The sequence below is a fragment of the Octopus sinensis genome, linkage group LG2 (assembly GCF_006345805.1).
Source record: "Octopus sinensis linkage group LG2, ASM634580v1, whole genome shotgun sequence".
Lineage (NCBI taxonomy): Eukaryota > Metazoa > Mollusca > Cephalopoda > Octopoda > Octopodidae > Octopus > Octopus sinensis.
This window is the reverse complement of record NC_042998.1, coordinates 49590025-49615702: the sequence shown is the minus strand read 5'-3', so window position 1 is coordinate 49615702 and position 25678 is coordinate 49590025. Positions and strand designations below refer to the sequence as shown.

The 25678-nt window shown below is 37.0% G+C and overlaps 1 protein-coding gene across 2 annotated transcripts in view; it reads right to left on the bottom strand.

Moving 5' to 3' along the window:
- LOC115232626 (CD109 antigen-like) overlaps positions 1 to 25678 on the bottom strand; it is a 189139-nt gene that overhangs the window by 44101 nt on the left and 119360 nt on the right. For both annotated transcript variants that reach the window (XM_029802619.2, XM_036513187.1), the window contains exons 18-25: positions 25105 to 25333; positions 23131 to 23361; positions 20920 to 21004; positions 19112 to 19300; positions 15813 to 15888; positions 13080 to 13236; positions 10561 to 10638; positions 5162 to 5336 (exon numbers count right to left, since the gene is read on the bottom strand). In XM_029802619.2, coding sequence (XP_029658479.2) covers positions 5162 to 5336; positions 10561 to 10638; positions 13080 to 13236; positions 15813 to 15888; positions 19112 to 19300; positions 20920 to 21004; positions 23131 to 23361; positions 25105 to 25333 — 1220 coding nt within the window. The remainder of the gene's footprint in view (positions 1 to 5161; positions 5337 to 10560; positions 10639 to 13079; positions 13237 to 15812; positions 15889 to 19111; positions 19301 to 20919; positions 21005 to 23130; positions 23362 to 25104; positions 25334 to 25678) is intronic.

Below are 25678 nucleotides of genomic sequence, written 5' to 3'. Positions count from 1 at the left end.
AGCGGGGGCGGGTGTGCTGAAAGTGTAACTGCTAGAGTAAGAATAGCTTGGGCAAAGTTCAGAGAGCTCTTACCTCTGCTGGTGACAAAAGGCCTCTCGCACAGAGTGAAAGGCAGACTGTATGATGCGTGTGTACGAACAGCCATGCTACATGGCAGTGAAACATGGGCCGTGACTGCTGAGGATATGCGTAAGCTCGCTAGAAATGAAGCCAGTATGCTCCGATGGATGTGTAATGCCGGTACTCACACTCGGCAGAGTGTAAGTACCTTGAGAGAAAAGCTGGACCTAAGAAGCATCAGTTGTGGTGTGCAAGAGAGACGTTTGCGCTGGTATGGTCATGTGGTGAGAATGGATGAAGATAGTTGTGTGAAAAAGTGCCACACCCTAGCGGTTGAGGGAACCTGTGGAAGAGGCAGACCCAGGAAAACCTGGGACGAGGTGGTGAAGCACGACCTTCGAACTTTAGGTCTCACTGAGGAAATGACTAGAGACCGAGACCTCTGGAAGTGTGCTGTGCGCGAGAAGACCCGGCAGGACAAGTGAGTCCACAACCCGTGGCCTTCTACATGGGATGGAGCCAGCCTACGTATGCATACCTTCCCTTCTTGGGACACAAAACTCTACTTGTGAAGACGTGTTGAGGCAAGTGAGGATCAGAATCGAAATCGATCAATGGAAATTGCGGATGTGCTACCAGTGCCGGTGGCATGTCGAAACTCTGCTTGTGAAGACCCATTGAGGCAAGTGAGGATCAGAATCGAAATCGATCAATGGAAATTGCGGATGTGCTACCAGTGCCGGTGGCATGTAAGAGAACTTTCCGTTTCGCGACCGTTGCCAGCACCGCCCCGTTTCGTGTCCGTTGCCAGCCTCGCCTGGCCCTCGTGCCGGTGGCACATAAAAAGCACCATCCGTTCGTGGCCGTTTGCCAGCTCTGTCTGGCACCAGTGCGGGTGGCACGTAAAAAGCACCCACTACACTCACGGAGTGGTTGGCGTTAGGAAGGGCATCCAGCCGTAGAAACACTGCCAGATTTGACTGGGCCTGATGAAGCCTTCTGGCTTCACAGACCCCAGTAGAACCGTCCAACCCATGCTAGCATGGAAAACGGACGCTAAATGATGATGATGATGATGATGATATTTATATATTTATATATTTTTATATTTGTATGTTGTATATATATATATTTGTATTTATGTGCTGTGTATATTCCACCAAAGAGGCAAAGTATTTCTTATGCGGAGCCAGAAATCTGGGATCTGGAATTATCCAATAATTTTTTTTTGCTAGTTTATTTTGTCTTTTTGTCTTCTCTCCTGGTGCTGTATGAACTTTTAACGTGGTTTTAGAGTCAAGTTTTGGCTGTTAATTCAAGCGTGGTAGTATCTCTTAGATACCCTAAATTATAATTTTAATATATATATATATATATACATATATATATATATATATCAAATCATCATCATCATCATCATTCAATGTCTGTTTTCTGATTTCCAAATTGGATGGAATAAATTTTAAATGTGTAAAATTTGGAATTGTTTTGTCTTTTTACAAAAGATGTGATTGTTTATTTTTAGAACAACATAACAGTCTAGATGGCAGAGGCCAGATCTGGTCAGTTTGAACATAAAACATGTAATATATTTTGGCAGAATATGGCCAGTTTCAATGCTAAAGAGTCAAACATTTTGCTTTTTGTTATCTTGATCATATTAGGATCAACAGGACTTAATTCATCTGGTCTTTGACTGTTTGCCTGAAGGTACGTGGCCTAGTGGTTAAGGGTGTTGCAGTCATGATCTTGTGACCTTAGTTTCAATTCCTGGACCAAGCAGTATGTTGTGTTTTTGAGAAAAACATTTTAATACATGTTGCCTCAGTCTACTCAGCTATAAAATGAGTAAATCTGTAATAAACTGACATCTCATTGAGAGGAAATGTTGTGATCCCAGATACTTGTATGGCTTGGAAACAAAATAACTAACTCTATTAGTCCTAGCATTCAATATAGGAATATCCAGGAGACTTCTTTTACTTTGATCTAGCAGGCATGGCTGTGTGATAAGAAGTTTGCTTTCCAACCACATGGTTGCAGGTTCAGTCTTACTGCATGGCACCTTATAGCCTAAGGCTGACCAAAGCCTTGTGAGTTGATTCTGTAGACAGAAACTGAAAGCAGCCCATTATATGTGTGTGTGTGTGTGTGTGCATGTGAGAGAGAGAGAGAGAAAGTTTGTTGTTTGTTCCTTCTCAAGCCATGCCTGCTTCATAAGGGCCAATTTTCCGGTTTCATTGACATATATGTTCCCCAGTTGGATGGGACATCGGTCCATCGCAGGTGAGCTGCTAGATGCAGGAGGAAAGAGTGAGAGAAAGTTGTGGTGAAAGATTCAGCAGAAGTTTGCCATTATCTTCAGTCTTCTGCTGGAGCTGTGTGGAGCTTAGATGTTTTGCTCATAAGCAGACACATCGCCCAGTCTGAGATTTGAACCCATGATCCTTTGACCATAAGTCCACTGATCTAACCACTAGGCCATGTGCCTCCAGAAATATATATGTTTTTTGTTTGTCTCCTACCGCCCCTTGACAACTGGTGTTGATGTGTTTACATCCCCATAACTTAATGGTGTGGCGGAAGATACTGATAGAATAAGTATCAGGTTAAAAAAAGAATTAAGTAATGGGATCAATTCATTTGACTAAAAATTCTAATAGGAGGTGCCCCAGCATGGCCATAGTCTGATAACTGAAACAAATGAAGGACAAAGATAAAAGTGCTTTGATGTCACTTTGGAAATTGTAAGCAAGTGTCACTGTCACTGCTATGCAAGTGGTATCCTTCATTTTCAATCCTCCTGGGCACAGGGAAAGGTGGAGCGTTGGTAACAGGAAAGGCATCCAGCCACAGAAAATCTACCTCGATAAATTTCAACCGATCCATGCACGTACAGAAAAGTGCACATTAAAAAACGATGAGAAAAAGACCATGACGCTTTTTCATTTCTATCTCACCACAAATCTTATTCATTTATAATTTATCTACCATTATCATCTTTCACATGTACAGTTAATGGTATATTTTCAGATTCTTTAAACACATTTTTTTCTAAAGCCATCATACTAAGCTACTGTCAGTGGTTGACTTAAGTGCTATATGTACTACTTGAGTGATTTTTTCTAAGTATTCATTGTGGTTCATCATTAAATTTAGGAATTTCGTTTCTTGTCCGTATTTGGTTTCATTTTGTGCACCATATTTTATTCAGCCATTCCAGATTTAGATGCTTCTTATCTAATTAAGATTATACAGTGTTCCTTTATTCTGGCTTTAAACCAACACCACTATCACCACCACTACCACCACAAGCTTACTCCAACCATTGTCATCGTTATCATCATCATCATCAGCAGCAGCAGCAGTGGTAGCAGCAGAAGCATCATCATAGTCATCATCACCTTCATCGTTTAACTTCTGACTATCATGCTGGGTTGGGTTCGGTTGTTTATCACAGCATTAATTAGATCTTATTCCAATTTACTGCAGCCCTAGACAAGTTGGAGGTTTACATCATGTTTGAACATTTTGATTTATGTTTGGCTTCTATGGCTTAAAGATCAACCTTTTTAAAGAGTGCATTTTATCTTGGCACTATCACTGGAGAGGTTGTCATATAAAGAGGAGAGAGACTCTAATTTTATGTAACTACCAAAGAATAAGGCACCGCATAATGATCAGCTATCAAACTGATCAAAAAGCATAATGATGATATAAATACTATTTCTGGGTGGCAAGCTGGCAGAAACGTTAGCACACCGGGCAAAATGCTTTGCTGCATTTCGTCTGCTGCTACGTTCTGACTTCAAATTCCGCCAAGGTCGACTTTGCCTTTCATCCTTTCGGGGTCGATTAAATAAGTACCAGTTACTCACTGGGGTCGATATAATCGACTTAATTTGTTTGTCTGTCCTTGTTTGTCCCCTCTGTGTTTAGCCCCTTGTGGGTAGTAAAGAAATAGGTATAAATACTATTTCCGATTTTAGGCAATAATTGAGCAGAATCGGTTGAGCTTTGAACAAAATAACTTGCAGTATTTCTTCTAGTTGTTTAGAATCTGAGCCCAAATACCTTCCTTCCCCAGAAGGTCTAGAAAGGCTCACTGGTCTCACAAGCCTCCCTAGAGCAGTGAGAGTGATGTCGATAAAGCAGCAATCAAAGTATCTAATATAATCAACTAGATCTCCACCCACCACCTCTCAAAACTGCTGGCCTTATGCCTAAATCAGAAACCAAACACTTCATGGCATTTCTTCTAGCTTGATGTTCTGAGTTCAAATTCAGCCGAGGTCAACTTCACCTTTCATCCTTTTAGGTTCAATAAAATAAGTACCAGTAGACCGATGGGGTCAATGTAATCAACTAGTCTCCTCCCACAAAATTTCAGACTTTATACCTAGAGTAGAAAAGATTATCATTATTGAGTGAGAGAGCAGTGCATGCCATCAAAGTGACACTGGGATACAAATACATGAAGCTTAGTATACCCATCATAACTACCTATCTGATAAAGGTACATCAGGCACATGCATCACAACCATATGTACGCAAATTGGTGACTTCATATCAAGATAAACAGTTCTCCACCTGCAAGATTCTGCACTGTTTATCTTGACATGAGATCACCATATCATGCACATAAGGTTGTGATGCATATGCCTTGTGTACCCTTATCAAACAGGTAGTCATAATGGGTATACTGGGTTTCATATATTTTACTCCAGAGTTACTTTGATGGCATGCACTGCTCACTCACTCAAAAGTAACGATAATAATAATAATAATCTTTTCTACTTTAGGATTTTATGGGGAGGGGGACAGTCAATCACATCGACCCCAGTACTCAATTGGTACTTAATTTATTGATCCTGAAAGATGAAAGGAAAGTCAACCTTGGTGGAATAATAATTTTTTTATAATAATCATAATCATAATAATGATAATAATAATAATTAATTCTTTTATTAAAATAATTAATTCTTTTATTAAAATAATTAATTCTTTTATAATAATAATAATAATAATAATAATAATAATAATAATAATAATAATAATAATAATAATAATAATTGAAAATCATCAAAGATAAATTCTTACCTGAGTCTGATATAGCTTTTTCATTTAATTTATTCCAAGATTGTTCGCTTTTTTCACTTCTTGTTAAGGTTAGAGCATATGTTACAATTGATAATGTTAAATCATCTTCAATTGTGTCAAGTTCTTGTTCTAAATATTCAATGGAGTGGAGGATAATACGTTCATTTTCAAGAATCTGTTGAAAAAAAATTTATAAACACTTTTTATTAAATGGCAAAATAACCTGCATTTTTGAACTATCAAATATGTTGAGCTAGCACCATATTTTCTGGCATATAAGTAAACTTTTTCAGACCAAAAGTCACAGCCAAAACACTAGGTTGAATTATATATGAAGACAACTTTGGAAAACCAAATATTCCATATGAAATGCAATAGAAAAGACAGCGATGGTCTGACTGTTGTTTGCATTACATGTTTATGCTATATACATCGACTTATATAATAGAAAATATGGTGTAAAAATTTTAAACTGGTGAAAAAGCTGATCGACCATTTAACATGAACATTCAGTTTTCCTTTTTTTTTTTCTTCTTTCTATTTTTCAGGTCTGGAAGAAGAGATAGTGCCCTTCCAGTGGTCTAGAAAGGCTCACTGGTCTCACAAGCCTCCCTAGACCTGTGAGAGTGATGTCATTAAATGTTCCTCTTTGACCATTGTAAGTCAAAACCAGTGGAAAATATATGAACAGAGAGGAAATTCTAGAGGCGTAGGAGTGGCTGTGTGGTAAGTAGCTTGCTTACCAACCACATGGTTCTGGGTTCAGTCCCACTGCATGGCACCTTGGGCAAGTGTTTACCACTATAGCCTCGGGCCGACCAAAGCCTTGTGAGTGGATTTGGCAGGCGGAAACTGAAAGAAGCCCGGCGTATATATGTGTATATATATATATGTGTGTGTGTGTGTGGTGTGTGTGTGTGTGTGTGTGTGTGTTGTTTGTGTGTCTGTTTGTCCCCCCCAACATCACTTGACAACCGATGCTGGTGTGTTTACATCCCCGTAACTTAGCGGTTTGGCAAAAGAGACCAATAGAATAAGTACTAGGCTTACAAAGAATAAGTCGTGGGGTCAATCTGCTCGACTAAAGGTGGTGCTCCAGCATGGCCACAGTCAAATGACTGAAACAGGTAAAAGAGTAAAAGAGGGATGATGCTTAGTCAAAGACGGACTGAATATAGAGCTTGGATGGCTGGATACAACACTGGTGATGAGAGAAAGAGGGACAAATAAGATGGGAATGCCTGAACAGCTGTGGCATGTGTCCAGCCAGATTTAAAGAGAAGAGGCTATCATAGTAGTAGTAGAAGAGGTAGAGAAGAGAGGAGACAGTACATTTGTGGGCCAATGGCTGTAATATCGGTGGTTGAATTTATAACAATGAAATAAGTGGTTCTTTTTTAAATGCAGTGTAGAATGTCTGTATATGCAGCAGTAGCACAATCACAAATGTGAAAACAATACTTCATTGTTTCATTGTAGATAAGCATTTCAAACTATAAACAAAGTTCTAACTTCAATATTGAGCTTGTTTACCAAAGTCGACATTTTAGCTTTAAAAACTCAGAAATTAAAAAAAAGGCAACAGTGAAAACATATGAAAGAAAAGTTAAGTGGAAAATGAAATTTAAGTCTGTGTGTAAGATATCGATATAGTGACAGTTATAATTTATCACTGCATATTCAAATAATATAATTATGTTTTGAAATGGAAAAAAAAATAAAAACAGAAAATATTTTTTTTAAATGTAAAAAATAGTTTTGTTTTGAACAAAGAACAAAACATTCATTATAATTTACAGCAGCTTTGTAAGTAACTACAATTATTTTTGTTTATAGGGTTGAGGCTTAACTCCATTTTCTATGGCATGAAAAAAAATAAGAGATACATTATGAATTAACTTCTAATTTTGTTACATCTAGGGTGTGTCATTATGCTAATATTAATAACACACACTGGTTCAGTTCCACTCCTTTATTATTAGTCAATTGGTTAAATATCCAACTAACTATTTGTTTGTTTGTTTAACTTGATTAAACAGTGAGTCAGTTTTTTCCCTTTTTTTTCTTTTTTTGTCAAAGTTCTTTCATTGCTATTTGCAACCTTTTCAATGACTTTTCACTTAGTCTGTTATGCCACACATGCATGCACAAACACACATGCATGCACACACATGGAAGCAGACACACACACACATGAAAGCAGATACACACACACAGACACACAAACACAAGAATACACATATACACACACACAGAATACATACATACATACATACGTACATATGTACTTACATACATACATACATACATATATGCACACATGCTTACATACATGCATACATACATACATATATGCACACATGCTTACATACATGCATACATACATACATACATACATACATACATACATACATACACACACACACACACATACATACATACATACATACATACAAAAATACCCTGTTAGTGTTGTTAAAATTCCAAGGAAGAAACCTTGGAGCTAGGTTAGAAACTAGCTCTTTCTCTATTGGTAAGAAATCTTGAAATAAAACTAAATAATGACATATATACATACATACATACATACATACATACATACATACATACATACATACATATATATGTACATACATACCTACATATGTACACAAGCACACACATGCTATTTAACCAAGTTAAACTAACAACTGATTGGTTAGTTGGATATCTAACCAACTGAGAAATGATAAATGAGCAGAATTGAACCAGTTATTAATGTTGGTATAATGACTCACCCTGGACTCAACAGAATTTGTTTCAATACACAAATTCACATAAAGAATCTTACAAACCAGATACAAAATCAATGTAACTTCTAATTCTTTAAATGTAAAATACATTACAGGCATCAATTTGAAGCAGTAACAATCAACAGAACCCCACTCATGATTGTAAGCAAGTCTGTTTCCTAAATCTATGGTACTTAATCTATCTCATTGCTACATATTCTACAACCAGGGTAAATTAGGACAAGTTGATTTAAGTATTCTACTAAAAGACAGACAAATGTCATGTCAATGACAGGAGTAGCAGTAGTGTTACCACCACCACCAACACCACTACCACCACCACCACCACCACCATCACCACCACCACCAGCTCTACAGGGCTCCATTTTTCATGCACACTTACATTACATATCCAATAAAGCATAATTGCCTCATTCTCTTTTTTTCCTTTCTGTTTTTTCAGCTTGTGTACATCTGCATTCACTGCCCATGTTTTTTTTTGTTCCCATGTAGTAATGTATTTTATGCAGAAGTATCATACAATTTGCCCTTCATTCCAAGACAGAGTATTTTTATTTCCCCGGATTTTTTCCCACATTGTTCTTACTAAAGAAAGTATGCTTCAACAGCAGCTACCCACAGTCACTGTTGACGAAGTTACTTTTGTAACAGAAACTGCCAACAACTTCTAGTAAACCGTAAAGGTCTTTCAAAAACTTCTTTGAAGTCAACCTGCTCAAAATGCCACAGCAAATCTTGGGCACCCATAATTTATGATGGTCACTGAAGAAAAGGATCTCAGCATAATGATTGATACTACTTTCAAACCAACACGGCAGTATATCAAGGCAGCGAACAAAGCCAGAAGGAATCTTTTCCTCATTTGCTGGTCCTTTGTCAACCTTTCAATGGATGTCTTTCAGCCTGTATACGTCACTCTAGATCGACCCATCTTCGAATATTACATCCAGGCCTCAAATCCATATCTCCAGAAAGACATTCAGCACCTGGAATGCTTGTGGGTACATTGTATAGAGTTAATACCTATCACTTTTCCACAAATGAAACATGGCTACCTCCCAGATAACAGTTAAGTTCTGTATGCATTTTTTGGCTAAATCTTTGCTAGTTTTACTTTCAGTCAATTCACTTTCTAATGTATAAAAAAGTTTAAAAAACCAGAAAAATGAAGCAGCAGTGAAGAATGTTAGAATTTAATTCACAGGAATGTTATTGTTATGCTTCATCATTATCATGATGACCGACTTTGCTAGAGTTCATCACTTTTTCTACATCAAAATTAGTACATCAAACAAAATACCTTATGGTGTTTGTTATGTCTATATACATTCTAAATTTAAAATCCCTTTCCTTTGCTTCAGAATATTTCTCTACACTGTATAGCTGGCATTGTCATGCGCCATTTAAGTAATATTACGAGTGTGATCGTTGACAGAGGGGCCAACCGGCTTCCGTGCCAGTGGCACTTAAAAGGCACCATTCGAGCGTGATTGTTACCAGCGTCACCTTACTGGCACTCGAGCCCCATGCTAGTAGGGTATGAAGAACACCATCCGAGCGTGATCATTGCCAGAGCAGCTATCTGGCCTCCATGCCAGTGGCACATAAAAGCACCCACTACACTCTCGGAGTGGTTGGTATTAGGAAGGGCATCCAACTTTAGAAACTCTGCCAGATCAAGATTGAAGCCTGGTGCAGCCATCTGGTTCGCCAGCCCTCAGTCAATTGTCCAACCCATGCTAGCATGGAAAGCGGACGTTAAACGACGACGACGATGATGATGATGATGATGACTTGTAAATATTAATATGGTCATTACATTATTCTTTTAAATCAGTGGTCCCCAAACTTTTTCAGGTTGTTGCCCCTTTGGCATTCAGGCCACATTTCTAGTGCCCCCTTCTCCTACTCACCACCACAAACATAGACCACTTTCTGCAGTAGATTCAAAACAACTGTATTTCATGAATAAAACTTAATTAATCCATTATTTTGTCACCTTTACATTCATTGCTCTCTTTTGGCCACCCTTGACCACCCCATTATCACCCTACTTTTCTTCAATGCCCCCTAGATCTTTCCACTGCCCTCTTTGGAAACCACTGTTTTAAATGCTATATATAAGATTTGGTTACTTGGTTAAGTGATGTTAAAACCTCAGATGAGACCCCAATAAGGATCAAAAATTTATTTTTTTAATCTAAGGAGAAATAGGTAAATTTGACATATCTGTATGTCTACTATGTAGATTTACATATATATATATAATGATGTGTATCTTTTTAGCATTTTACATTAAAAATATTCAAGTTGTCATTCACATTTGCAAGGAGGTAGGTGAAGTATAGTACAAAAATATTTTTGGTAACTGTGCTAGTAAATTTATATCATGCTTTTATCATAGCATCTGGTTTCCAAATACACACACACACGCACACACGCACACACACACACACACACACACCACACACACACACACACACACACACACACACACACATACACTCACTCACACACAGTATACTTACAGACGCAAACATACATTCAGGCTAATTACATTTGCTGAATCTATGAGAGAACCTTTTATAAGAGATAATGAACAATTACCTTTTGGTGAAAATTTTCTTTACACTCCATGAAACTAATTAAAATGAACGCTGTCAAGCCAGTATCAGAAATAATTCCCTGGATTAAATGAAAAGAAAATTATTATTGTTGTTGTTGTTATGTTTTGCCTTTGCTTTAATTCATACAAGCTGTACCCAAATCTCAACAAGAGACATTAAATGACAACAGGTTTTCGCATCTAAAGATCACAGCCAGATTAAGATCCAAAAAAGGCCCTAAGCACTTAAAAAATTTTGGTGCCCCATGCATGTGTAATTCAAATTATAAACAATAATAAACCCGTAAGGTGAATTTTTATTTTTCAAAATAAAACAAAAACTAACAGATAGAAAATAATGCTTATTTTTGTATACTCCCATTTTATTTATATTTGAAAAGTTTTCTCCAACTTTTTTTTAATTGCAAGGTCTTTGATGAGATTCTCACTATGACACCATGAACACTTCAAAATTATATTTCTGATCATGTAAACCACTTCAAATATTATTGTCCTCTTTTGGCCACCCTTGACCACCCCATTATCACCCCACTTTTCTTCAACGCCCCCTAGATCTTTCCACCATCCCAGTGGGGTAGTACTGCCCTCTTTGGCAACCACCCAAATGTTTGCAGGCTTGTCTAAGAATTAAAGTGATTTCTTTTGTGCTATAAACTATTTACCATTTCTGTGGTTCCTTTCCTTCCCTTGATGCCCTAAGCACATGCTTATTTTGCTTAATGGTTAATCCAACACTGCTAAAAATGCAAACAAGTGAGGTGCAGTGCAGCTGCAAAAATTGATATTTGTGTCTTATATAATAAAAACACTCTTTAAAGACAAACTAACATTTGCTTTTATGAGAAGCATTGAAATGTGTGTTGTACGATACAAACAAGAAGAAATTGTTTTGAATGCAGAATTGCCATTAGAACAGCAGAAATACTGGGTAAATTCGTCAACAAACAACCATGGCAAATTAATTTGCCTTGTAAAGGGTAATTTACCCAGTATTTCTGCTGTTCTAACGGCAATTCTACATTTGGAAAAATATCTTCTTGTTTGTATCGTATGAGAGAGAGCAGTGCATGCCATCAAAGTGACACTGGGGTAAAATACATGAAGCCCAGTATACCCATCATGACTACCCGTCTGACAAGGGTACACTAAGCACATGCATCACAATCATGTGTGCACAACATGGTGATCTCATATCAAGATAAACAGCACATGACCTTGCAGGTGGGGCCCAGTTACAATTTTCTTCTGGTCGAGTAACCCATTGCGCTCAAAAGGTCCCTGAATAAGGGTTGTTTAAGGATGTTGAACAAAACACCCATGTTTCCAGAGGTAAATTATTCTCCCCAACTACTTCTGCTTGTGATCAGAGATGCACATATCGTCAGCCACTAAGGGACATGCTCAACTAGTTACGGTCAAACAACTGACAAGCAAATCTGTGGTATTGAGCAGAATATTTGCTGTAGCCCATCTTTTATACCAAGACAAAACAACGTACATGATAACACTTCCAATCAGTTAAGATCAGAAGCCATGAGAGCCACTTCCTGGTATTGCATCAGGGCATTTATTATTATTATTATTATTATTATTATTATTATTATTATTATTATCATCATCATTCTATGTTTGACTTTTGCTTTACATTTGCACAAGCTGGCTCCAAGTCTCCAAGTTGGAAGCTCATGTTGGTGTTATGCCTAGGGTGCCATATATTTGGTTTTGTACTTAGTGTTGTACTAGAGAATACCTAAAAAACCATGCGAAAATTGTTTGTTTTAAAACTTGAGATTACAAAGAAAGTATTTTGCGTGGGATATGAGCAGTTCCCATGAGCACTATCTTTTGAATTTCTGCCATTTTGGGGTTTCCTGGTATCTGAGTTAGGTAGAAATCAGCCCCTTTTGCTATCATTCCCAGGGCACCTATGACAACTATTATTATTATTATTATTATTATTATTATTATCATTATTATTATTATTATTACTACTACTACTATTATTATTTATTATTATTATTATTAAAAAAATTGTACATTACTTAGAACAATCAGTACGGCATAAAATGTGTCATGATGCATCAAAACAATTTGAGTTGAAGAAAAAGTTTAAAAATGAGCTATGTCTTGCAATCAGCAGATACATTTATCTAATACCAGGTAAAACTATAATCACTAGTGTCTTCATTGCACCTTCATAGCAAAATCCATACCTGGACTCAAATTACATTCACACAGCCATCACAAATAAATGCAGCTTCTTTTGACTTTTTGATTTTTAAAAGCTGTTATCTCCATTTATTATTTTTTATTAAAATCCTCTCTTTCAAACACAAATACATCGAAATTGACAGGAGCAACCATTTTTAATATTATCATAATTATTATTATTCAAAAATTGTACTTTTTTTTAGATAATTAGCATTTTAATAATTTGGAAAAGAAACAATTAAAAGGAAGAGCAAATCAATATGGAAAATTCCTAAAATTCCAAACATACCATCATTTCTTTATAAATTATTAATTTGTCTTCTTTAAATGCACCATTATTCTTCTGTTTCTTCAGCAGCCATAGAAATGCTGATGATATGACAGATCTGTCTACTTCTTGCAGGGTTAATGCCTCACAAAATATCTTCATTACATATGCTGTCAACCTAAATAAAAATAAAAATTAAATTATTTTATAGCATACAATTTGACATAGCATATAGTGTAGACATGTAGTCTTTTATTCTTTTACTTGTTTCAGTCATTTGACTGTGGCCATGCTGGAGCACCGCCTTGAAAGGTTTTAGTCAAAGAAACGAATCCCAGTACTTATTCGCTGTGAACTTAGTTCTTATTCTATTGGTCTCTTTTGCCGAACTGCTAAGTTACAGGGATGTAAACACATCAACATCAGTTGTCAAATGATGGTGGGGGACAAACATAGATACAAAAATACACACATATAAGCATACATACAATAAATACATATATACAATGGGCTTCTTTCAGTTTCCAGCTACCAAATACACTCACAAGCCTTTGGTCAGCCCGAGTCTATAGTTGAAAACACTTGCCCAGTGGGACTGAACCTGGAACCATGTGGTTGAGAAGCAAGCATCTTACCATGCAGCCATGCCTGCACCTTCTAGTGTAAACATTCAAACCTCTACACTATCTTATCAAATCCTGCTTTGTATATAGTGTATATATGTAGTGTAAGCTTTCAAATAGCATTACTATCATTCCAAATCTAGTTGCATTTCACATGAGATCTTTGGTTCTTCAAAATCATCTTGGTCTATAAGTCAACCCACCATTTTTGGGCTGTAAATTTTGACTCTCAAGCTGGGAAATATACTATTTTAAATTCCTATTATACAGACATCCTTTTGAAATAGTTCATCACTTTCTTCTCACTCCTTCTACCACCACCCTCTCATCCCAAACACTGTTTCTAGCATCACACACTTATCCCATCTCCTGTCATCTCTGTCTCATTTTTTCACCTCCTCACCTATGTAGCCCTGGGTTAGCAAACACTCTATAGGATTGCAAAGACTCTCTAATCTCAGAGGTATGAAGCAAACCCATTATTGTTGGTGTCACTATAAATCAACCCTGGCATGATATTTTGTAAAATAGGAGGCAGGTAAATGGAGATATGGGGGTGGGGACCCATTAATTTTATTGAGGATATAGCAACTCCTCTTGTGTTAGTGCCATGATAAAATGCATCCTGTACACTTTGATAACTACATTGGTTTCGGGTTCAGTCCCACAGCATGGCACCTTGAGCAAGTGTCTTCTACTATAGCCTTGGGCCGACCAAAGTCTTGTGAGTGGATTTGGTAGATGGAAACTGAAAGAAGCCCATCATATATATGTATATATATGTGTGTGTGTGTATGTGTGTCTGTGTTTGTCCCCCCAACATCACTTGACAACTGATGCTGGTATGTTTACATCCCTGCAAAAGAGACCAATAGAATAAATACTAAGCTTATAAAGATTAAGTCCTGGGGTCAACTGAAGAGATGGCGGCGTGAGCTTCCGCCCCAACATCTAAAACCCGGAGTTTTATCATGGCTACCAAATAACTGTCACATATATTTACACATAAATTTGTCTATTTTCATAATATCGAGGTCTCTTTCATTCTTTTGTTGTCTTACCATTTCTATCTATCTATCTATCTATCTATCTATCTATCTATATATATATATATATATAATATATATATATATAAACGAGAAAAAAGCAACAAGAATGGATTTGTTGCTTTTTTCTCGTTTATAATCACCCCACATTATTGTATGGTTAATACCATATAGTTTTCTGGTGCATCTAAGTTAAGTACCGCATTCAAGTGAATTCATTAGAACTGACTTGAATCTTAATTGCTTTTACTATATATATATATATATATATACACACACACTTATATACATAAGCACATCTTAATTTTATCTTGTGTCTGTCATTCGACTGCAGCTATGCTGAGGCCCTGCTTTGAAGTTGAACAAATCAACTCCAGCAAATATTTTTTTAAGCCTGGTACTTATTCTGTCGATCTCGTTTTGCTAAACTGTTTAGTCACAGGTTCATAAACAAATCAACACTGGGTGTCATATGGTCGTGGTAGTGGTGGTGGTGGTGGGGAGGGGGTCAAACAAAAACACAATGACACTCACAAATACACACTCAGATGCACACACATACACACATATATATACATATATACATAGATGTGTGTGTGTGCGTGTGTGATGGAATTCTTTCAGTTTTTACCGACTAAGCCCCACTCACAAGGCTTTGGTCAGCCCGGAGCTATAGTAGAAGACATGTATCCAGGATACCACACAGTGGGACTGAACCTGAAACAAATGGTTAGGAAATAAACTTCTTAACCACCCAGCCAAGCCTGAAATTCCATGAAGTAATATTGACCATTAACCCTTTCGATACCAACCCGGCTGAAACTGCCTCTGGCTCTATAGTACAAATGTCTTGTTTTCATAAGTTTTGAATTAAAATCTTCCACTAAATCTTAGTCACAATTGATGTTTCTAACACTAACTGAATGATAACTACGTTATTCTACTAAATTCTTTGTTATATTTAAAATTAATTGTAAGAAACAGAGCATCTCAAAATAAATACAGTAACAAAAGGGTTAAGTAACATTTTGCTATTAAAAATGATTGATATCTTTGAAAATAAAGTCAGAAATTTTTATCGTTACCATGTGCTTGATTCTGTATTCTCAAAAGTTGAAAAAGAACCATCATTTTTTCTAAAAGTCATTTGTTTTTCAATACCTGAAAAATAAAAAATAAAAAAAGTCTTTTGAGTAAATTCAGTCTGTGACTGCTTTTTGACAGTGTTTTTAATGTTTGATTATCGCCTTACCAAAAAATCCAACCACAACTTTTTGCTTACTGACTCTTCAGTTTAGTTTTCTAACTTTCTTTTCCCATACGCTAAAGAAAGTAATTAAATAAATTCAACAAGTATTTGATTGTATGAGCTATACGATCCTTCAAAGCTCCTATGAGTAACACTTCCTAAACTTTTCATAATAACTTCAAATTCTGGGATGAAGGAAATGAGAATGAACGCATAGACTTAATAGTTACTTATTCATAGTTAAACTACGGCAGATTTTAGCTTGACATTTTCCTCTCTCATTTACAGTCTAAATAATCCAACCAACTCACTCGCAACAAAAACACATGGGGTGGTTGTTAAAGGTTATCATCAGTTCAAGTTTTTCCTGAAGAGAATTTCTGTTCTATCTACTAAATCTCATCCAAAACAAGGTAATTCTATTATGTTTTACTAGTCTTTCTACCACCAATCTGTTTAATGTAAGTCAATAGCTTAAGATATGGCATCTTGGGGAAGTGTCTTCTACAATAGTCCCTGTCCAACTAATGCCTTGTGAGTGAATTTGATAGATGGAGACTATGCAGAAGCCTGTTGAATGCGCATGTGTGTGTGTGTGTATTAAAGTTGAGGCTTTATATAGCTATGGTGCAGCCTCACCTGGAATTTGCATCACCGGTCTGGAACCCCTATCTTGCCCATGATATTAATCATCTGGAAACCATTCAGCAACATGCAACCAAGAGAATACCCTCCATCAGGCATTTGCCATATTCTGAACGCCTTGCTTCCCTGGGCATGGATACATTGAAACTCCGATGTCTGGCAGCAGACACCCATAAAATTATTAACCATCTTACTAACAATAACTGTGAGCACCTTTTCAAACTCCACCTGTCTAACACCTGTGGACATGTTTACAAAGTCAGAAAACAGCACAGCTCCCATGACTTTCAGAAACATTTTTTCATGCTAAGAGTTGCTGAAGTATGGAACAAACTGCCAGCATCAGTTATTAGTTGTCGAAGCACTGTATCATTCAAAACTTCCATGCTTCCTGAAATTCGCCAACACTACACCTGATTTTCTCTCCTCCATATTCACGCAAGCATGTATCTGACTCATACACTGTTCACTTCCCAGACATTTGTACATTACTGCATATGCTTTATATGCACTTTTGATAAGTTGTGGTGCACCTGAGCACTGTATACAATAATTTCATTATTATTATTATTATTATTATTCAAATGAATCAGCCCCTTAAATAGTAAAGCATTAACGACAGGTCAATAAGATCACTATCATGTACAAAACAACATTAGAGAAACATATACGTGCATACCAAAGTAAAGACAGATTTATATTCAAGTTGCATGTACAATCACAAACATCCAACTGAATACACCACAAATCTCAAGGCTGCACCTAGGTACAAACACTGTCCCAGTTGTACTGCACTCAATAGACTCCAGATTCACGCTAATTACTGATTCCGAGTAAGGTGAATAATAAACAAATAACAACAGTTGGATAGTGGTTCACTCACTACAGCTGTTTCAGGCATGATTTTTATTGATGAATAAAAGTGCAAAAAAAAAAAACATTTTCGTCAGGTAACCAAAGTTCACCAGAGAGTCATGAAATTACACATGCTTGGATTTGTGGGATATTTTTTTTTAAATGTTTAATTTTTGCATTTCTTTACCTGATGTAAATGGGTTATTTTTCACATGATGTAATAACATCAATATAAAAACATATCTGAAACGGTTGTAGTGAGCGAACCACTATCCATCTGGTGTTTGCTTCTTTATATACACATGCACACATAGGTATGTGCATGTGCATGTATGTGTGTGTAGATTTTTATAACAAAGTAGATTTTTATAATGGCTTTCCCTACCCCCTTGCTTGACAACCAGTGTTCCTTTGTTTACATCCCTGTAACATAGCAGTTTGACTAAATAGACCAATGAAATAAGCACCAAGCTTTAAAAATAAGTCCCAGAATTCATTGGTTTGTCTATAACTCTTTGAGGCAGTACCCTTTTTTGTTATTATATTTCTGTTGAAATACATAGCTTTTGTTACAATTATTTTCGTAAACAATTAAGAATTTAGTGAAATAGCTGTGTTATTATTAAGCAGGTGATTGGATCATAGACTCACATGAAATTTTTAAGGAAAGTTTTAATTTAGATACCTTAACCCTTTCGTTACTGTATTTATTTTGAGATGCTCTAAGTTTTTTTTCTAATACTTTAAATATAGCAAAGAATTTAGTAAAATAACTTAGTTATCATTCAGCTAGTGTCAGGAATATAAATTGTGACTAAGGTTTGGTGGAAGATTTTAATTAAAAACTTTTGAAGACAAGACATTTGTACTCAGAACCAGAGCCAGTTTCACCCGGGTTGGTAACGAAAGGGTTAAAATAGTAATCTAAATTACAACAGTTTTATCAGACCCTGGGCAGTTTCAGGCAGGTTGGTATCAAAAGGGTTAAAAGGATAAAATTGTGAAATTTAGGTTGCTTTTGTTTATAGGTCTGACAAGGGTTTAACAACAGCAACTAACATACTTAACTTACTCATTTACTTGATTCAGTCATTTGACTGTGGCCATGCTGGAGCACCACCTTTAGTCGAGCAAATTGACCCCAGGACTTAATCGTTATAAGCTTAGTATTTATTCTATTGGTCTCTTTTGCCGAGCCAGTAAGTTGCAGGGACGTAAACATACCAGCATCGGTTGTCAAGCAATGTTGGGGGGGACAAACACAGACACACAAATATATACACACACATACATACATATATATATATATATATATATATATATATATATATACACACACACACATATATACGATGGGCTTCTTTCGGTTTCCATCTACCAAATCTACTCTCAAGACTTTGGTCAGCCCGAGGCTATAGTAGGAGACACTTGCCCAAGGTGCCACGCAATGGGACTGAACCTGGAACCATGTGGTTCGTAAGCAAGCTACTTACTACACAGCCACTCCTACGCCTATAAATGCAATTAATCCAAATAGCCATTATAAATGAAGGCAAATTATGTTACAGATATAGAATTTTGTATTATATATGTCGGATAATTAAGAACATAGATTGAGTTTAAAATTAACTTTACCCATTCTTATGAATTCTTTCCCATTCTCATACACTTTCTCATCCATCTGGATAGTATTCCTGAGATATTTTAGAGCATAAATTGTTAATGCCATGTAAATAATATTTTGTTCTCCAGATCCATAAGACATGCGTATCAATTTTCCAGGTTCAGTCAAAGCAGTTTTCACAATACTGCTAAATAAATAACCTAGTGCAATAAAAAAGAAAAGGAAAAATTAACGGTTTCAAATTCAATGTCAGAATGTAAATGAATTATGCATTATTTCAAGTAAAGTATATCTGAATGAAAATGTGTTGTTTGTTTGTTTGTTTGTGTGTGTATGTGTGTGTGTGTGTGTGCAGGCATATATGCATGCATGCATGTATACACACACACACACACACACACACACACACACATATAGAAATGTGTGTGTGTTTGTTTCTCATTGCCATGTGATGGCTGTAAAGGAATATCCCCTCCATAACAGAGGTGTTGTTCATTTCTATTTTTCTATGAGAATATGTCTAACCATGGAGAAATACTTCTTTGCTAGGAAACAGGTGAAGGTTGGTGACAGGATGGGTATCCAGCCATAGAAAATCTACCTCAATCTGATTTGAATAAGCGTGGCCGATGCCAGACCTCTCTGGCACCTGTGCAGGTGGCACGTAAAAAACACCCACTACACTCGCGGAGTGGTTGGCGTTAGGAAGGGCATCCAGCTGTAGAAACACTGCCAGACTAGATTGGAGCCTGGGGCAGTCCCGAGCTCCCCAGACCCCGGTCGAAACCGTCCAACCCGTGCTAGCGCGGAAAACGGACATTAAACGATGATGATGATGATGATGATGATGATGGAAAAGTGGACCTTAAAAGCAATGGTGATGATGATGATGATGAAATGAGATAACTATAATATAAGTTTTTTTAATATCTAATTTGAAAAATATTTGTCATGAAATTTTTATATCATATTTTCCAGGCATACAAGTCAAAGTTTTTAGGCTAAAATTTACGGACCAAAACAGGTAGACCAATTTATACACCAAGACAACTTTGGAGGACCAAAAATTCCATGTGAAATGTAGCAGAATTTGGAAAAATAGTGACAATGTTTGAATATTTACACTGCATGTTTACACAATATATTGGTTTCAAATTTCTGGCACAAGGCCAACAGTTTTGGAGAAGGGGCTAAGTTGATGGAAAGCAAAATTGACGTCAACAGCATTTCGACTCAGAATATAAAGATGGTGCAGGTATGGCAATGTGGTAAGAAGCTTGCTTCCTAACCACATGGTCCTGGGATCAGTCCCACCGCATGGCACCTTGGGCAAGTCTCGAGGCTTGAGAGTAGATTTGGTAGATGGAAACTGAAAGAAGCCTGTCATATATATGTGTGTATGTGTGCGTATGTGTCTTTCTGTCTGTGCTTGTCCCCTTCCCCATCACCACTTAACAACTGGTGTTGGTGTGTTCAGCAAAGGACACCAATAAAATAAGTACTAGGCTTAAGAAATAAGCCCTGGGTTTAATTTGTTCTACTAAAACCCTTCATGGCAGTGCTCCAGCATGGCTGCAATCAAATAACTGAAACAAGTAAAAGAATGAAAGAATAAAAGAATGGCCAAATGCTTGGCAGCATTTTGTCCTGTGTGCTAACAATTCTGCCAGCTCGCAGCCTTATTTACACTATGTATTACATGGACTTGTATGGTAGAATATATGGTACATTTAAAAATTAATGCAAAATTTTAAAATATGAAAATAAAAATCAAACGTAAGTGTAATAGAGTTTTGATTGAATCCAATTTTCTACATACGATTTTTAACTGATATTTCATTATCTGGAACTTTCTCAACCGGAAGGTTATTGTTGGTCGAGGTTTTATTTTCTTTTTTTTCAGACTGTTAAACAAATCAAAACAAAAATACAAATACTATTTCATTATCAAAAAATCGTGCACTTTAAATATTTACAAAAAATTTTTAAATGAAAGTAAGAATATTCAACAGGTGTAGGAGTGGCTGTGTGGTAAGTAGCTTGCTTACCAACCACATAGTTCCAGGTTCAGTCCTACTGTATGGCACCTTGGGCAAGTGTCTTCTACTATAGCCTCGGGCCAACAAAGCCTTGTGGGTGGATTTGGTAGACGGAAACTGAAAGAAGCCCGTCGTATATAATATATATATGTGTGTGTGTGTGTGTGTGTGTGTATGTTTGTCTCCCCAACATCGCTTGACAACCGATGCTGGTGTGTTTGCCTCCTCGTAACTTTGCGGTTTGGCAAAAGAGACCGATAGAATAAGTACTAGGCTTACAAAGAATAAGTCCTGGGGTCGATTTGCTCGACTAAAGGCAGTGCTCCAGCATGGCCGCAGTCAAATGACTGAAACAAGTAAAGGAGGTACAAGCATGGCTGTGTGGTGTGGTTAAGAAGCTTGCTTTCCAACAACATGATTTCAGGCTCAGTCCCACTGTACATCATGGGTGAGTGGCTTTTTAAAATTTTTTTATTCTTCTACTATAGCATCAAGCTGATCAATACATTTTGAGTGAATCTGGTAGATGTGTGGAAACCCATCATGTGTGTGTATGTGTGTGTATGTGTCATTGTGTTTGTTTGTCCCTCTCCACCACTATTTGACAACTGGTGTTGGTTTGTTTACAACCCAGTGACATAGCAGTTCAGCAAAAAGACACCAATAGAATAAGTGCTAGACTTTTAAAAAAATAAGTACACAAGGCCAACAACCTCAGAGGAAGAGTAAGTAAATTACATCACTCCAGTACTCAACTTGTACTTTTTTATTGACCCCCCCCCCCCCCCACTAAAGAATGAAAGGCAAAGCTGACTTCAGTAGGATTTGAACTCAGAAAGTGAAGATGGACAAAACGTTACTAAGCACTTTGCTGAGTGTGCTAATGATTCTGCCAGTTTGCTACCTTGGTTTTGTACATGAATTAACAAGAAATTTTAATGAAAATTTTTTATCCACAGTACTTTTTAAAATTGTTTGATAGGCATGCTGCCTCACTCAAACTCCCCAACCAACACTGTTCTCGACTAAAATTTGCCCATCGGCTGTGTTGGTGCCTGTCGAGGCACTCAACATGCACTGTGTGCTTGCACCATATAATAAACTACAGCTCAGCAACATCCTGATCCCTTCTCCATCAAGTGAGTGCGGAAATTACGGAGAAAAAGAGAAGGCATGTGGCCTAGTGGTTAGGCTGTTGCATTCTTGATCGCTAGATCATGGGTTTGATTCCCTGATTGGGTTCAGGTCCACTTCATGGCACATTGGGAAAGTGCCTTCTGCTATAATCCCAAGCCAACCAAGGACTTGTGAGTGGATTTGGTAGATGGAAACTGAAATAACCCATCATATATATATAAATGTGTGTGTGTGTATGTGTGTGTGCATATATCTGTATGTGTGTACCCTTGTGTTTGTGCTTGTCCCCACCACCACAACCACCACCACTTGACAACCAATGTTAGTTTGTTTACACCCCTGTCACTTAGCACTTTAGCAAAAGAAATCGATGAAACTGGCTTTAAAAAAATAAGTTCTCAGGGCAATTTGTTTGACGAAAGCCTTCAAAGCAGTGGATGTAGAGGGCTTGTTGGACACAGCGTGAGACGACTGTTGTTATCGTTAGGCCTAACTCATCATAAAATCAATACCACCATGACCGATATCCAAACTACAGTGGAGAAGGCTAGCCACTGGATTTGGTTAAAAAGAGACGATGAGCAATGGCTAGAAGAATATTGAGATTTATTTGATAACCAGCTGATCTAGAAAGCGGGGCCTCATATCAGTGTGCATTGATGCCGTCGAGAGGTAGGCCCCGAAACGGCACACATTCTCTCCTGATGACCCCATACACTTACTGGCTTCTGGTATGAGGAGTTTTTGACTGGTAGCACTTGCATGTGCAAGTTGTTTGCAAGACATCCCAACATAGGTGCAATCTAATGACTGAAACAAGTGAAAGATAGAAGACAAATTAATATATTATTTACTTTTGGAGTATTCGCTTGAACAAACATTTCTTCTTCAATGATTTCTATATAATTTGATCCAGTATCTCTTGCAGAGACCTTAAGGGGAAATTTTCCTAAATTAAGAGGCCGAATAACAAAAAAGATAGATTTAGACTCGTTTGCTTCAATATTAACACTTGTTTCATAATGATGTCCATTTCCATCGACATATGAGCAAACATCTGCTGATTCATGAAGTGTAACTTGTACCTAGGAACAAAAAAGGAAAATAAAAATGGTTTAATTTGTAAGACAAAACAAAACATATCATCGTCATCGTCACCACCATCACCACCACCATGTAACATCCATTTTTCATGCAGGTACAGATTGGACCAGTGGTTCTCAACTGGGGTCTAATTGGCCCTTGCAGGGTCCATATAAGATGTTGTAGTTAAAATTTATCTACAATATATTGCTTATACTTTTACTATACACAAAATATATTAACAAATTCTTTTTATGTGATTCCCAACGATATTTAAATGTAAAAATATGGGATTTTTTAAAATAACAAATGGTTATGGGAGTCCACCCAAGTAAAAGAAAAATCAATGGGGTCCACAGGAAAAAAATAGTTGAGAACCATTGGATTAGATGGTTTGACAGGTCTCACTGTCTGTTTTTACATGGTTTTTATGGCTGGATGCCCTTTCTAACACCAACCACCTTACAATGTGGACTAAGTACTTTTTATGTAGCACCAGTACTGGTAAGGTGGGTTTTGGCATGGGTTTTACAGCTGGTCCATTTTTCCATACTAACAAAACTTAAAATAAAAAAATAAATACACCCTTTTAAAGCCTCGCCAGGCTCATGGGCCCGGTTTCCCAGTTTCAATGGTGTACGTGTTCCCCAGCTGGAAGGGACACCAATCCATTGCAGTGTTACTCATTTTTGCCAGCTGAGTGGACTGGAGTAACGTGAAATGAAGTGTTTTGCTCAAGAACACAACGTGTCACCCAGTCCAGGAAACGAAACCACAACCTTACAATCATGATGCCGACACCCTAACCACTAAGTCACACACCTCCACAACAAAAGTTAAACAAATAAATATTATTGAGGCATTGTCTTATAGCTGGATAACCTTCTTGTTACTGATCCATACCTGTTTTTCATGTAAGGGAATTCTTTTTTACTCCTCTTTGAAAGCACAGAGCTACTAAATGATTTGCTGACTGAGAAATGTCAGCAAACGTCACCATCTACAGCTCAGCAATTTAAATGAGAAGCACAAAATGTAAACATCTGCATAACCACACACATGCATGTGCACAAATGTATACACTAATGTGCACACACACACACATACACACATAAACACATCACACACTCAGCACACACGGAACACAACACGATAACACACATACACAAATAACTCCAAATAAATACGAACTGACATGGTCTAATACATACCAACTCATTCTGGCATGGGAAGCAGAAATAAATGATAATGATGATGATGACGACAACAACGAGGATGATAATGACGATGATGACAATGGTAATAATGACAGTGGTGATGATTACAAAGTGATTGAATATGATGAGGATGAGGATGATGATGACAGCAAGGACAATAATGATGATAATAACTTCATGATGATGATGATGGTGATGATGATGATGATGATGATGATGATGATGATGACGACGACAATGGTAATAATGACAGTGGTGATGATGACAAAGTGATTGAATATGATGATGATGATGATGATGATGACAGCAAGGACAATAATGATGATAATAACTTCATGATGATGATGATGATGATGACAGTATTGGCAATAATAATGATGATAAAATGACGATAATGATGATGAAGAGGAGGAGCAGGACAATGATGATGATGAATACGATCACAAGACAATGACGACGATGATGTTGATGATGGGGATGATGATGAAACTGAATGGAAAAACTTATAAATGTAATGCTGGAACTTACTTGCAGAGCTGTATTCTTATAGTTATATAGAAGAACCGTAATCATTGTAAAATTAAATTGCTTTATAACTTTAGGGAAATTCATTTTGACAACAAAACTTTTGAAAGTTTTCACTTCAACTAATTCAGCCACACAGAAATGTGAATTATCAATAATTCCGAAACCTTGAATCTCCCAAGTGGTAAGATTATCTGGTAAAGAGAAATTTATCTTCTGTATACCATCATTTCTGTTGAAAGACAAAAAATAAAAAAAGAATAGAGTGTGATTTTAGAACAAATTATATAAATGTTATTACTATAGGCGTAAGAGTGGCTGTGTGGTAAGTAGCCTGCTTACGAACCACATGGTTCCGGGTTCAAGTCCCACTGTGTGGCACCTTGGGCAACTGTCTTCTACTATAGCCTTGGGCCGACCAAAGCCTTGTGAGTGGATTTAGTAGACGGAAACTGAAAGAAGTCAATCGTATATATATATGTGTGTATGTGTGTGTATATGTTTGTGTGTTTGTCCCCACCAACATCGCTTGACAACCGATGCTGGTGTGTCTATCTCCCCATAACTTAGCGGTTCG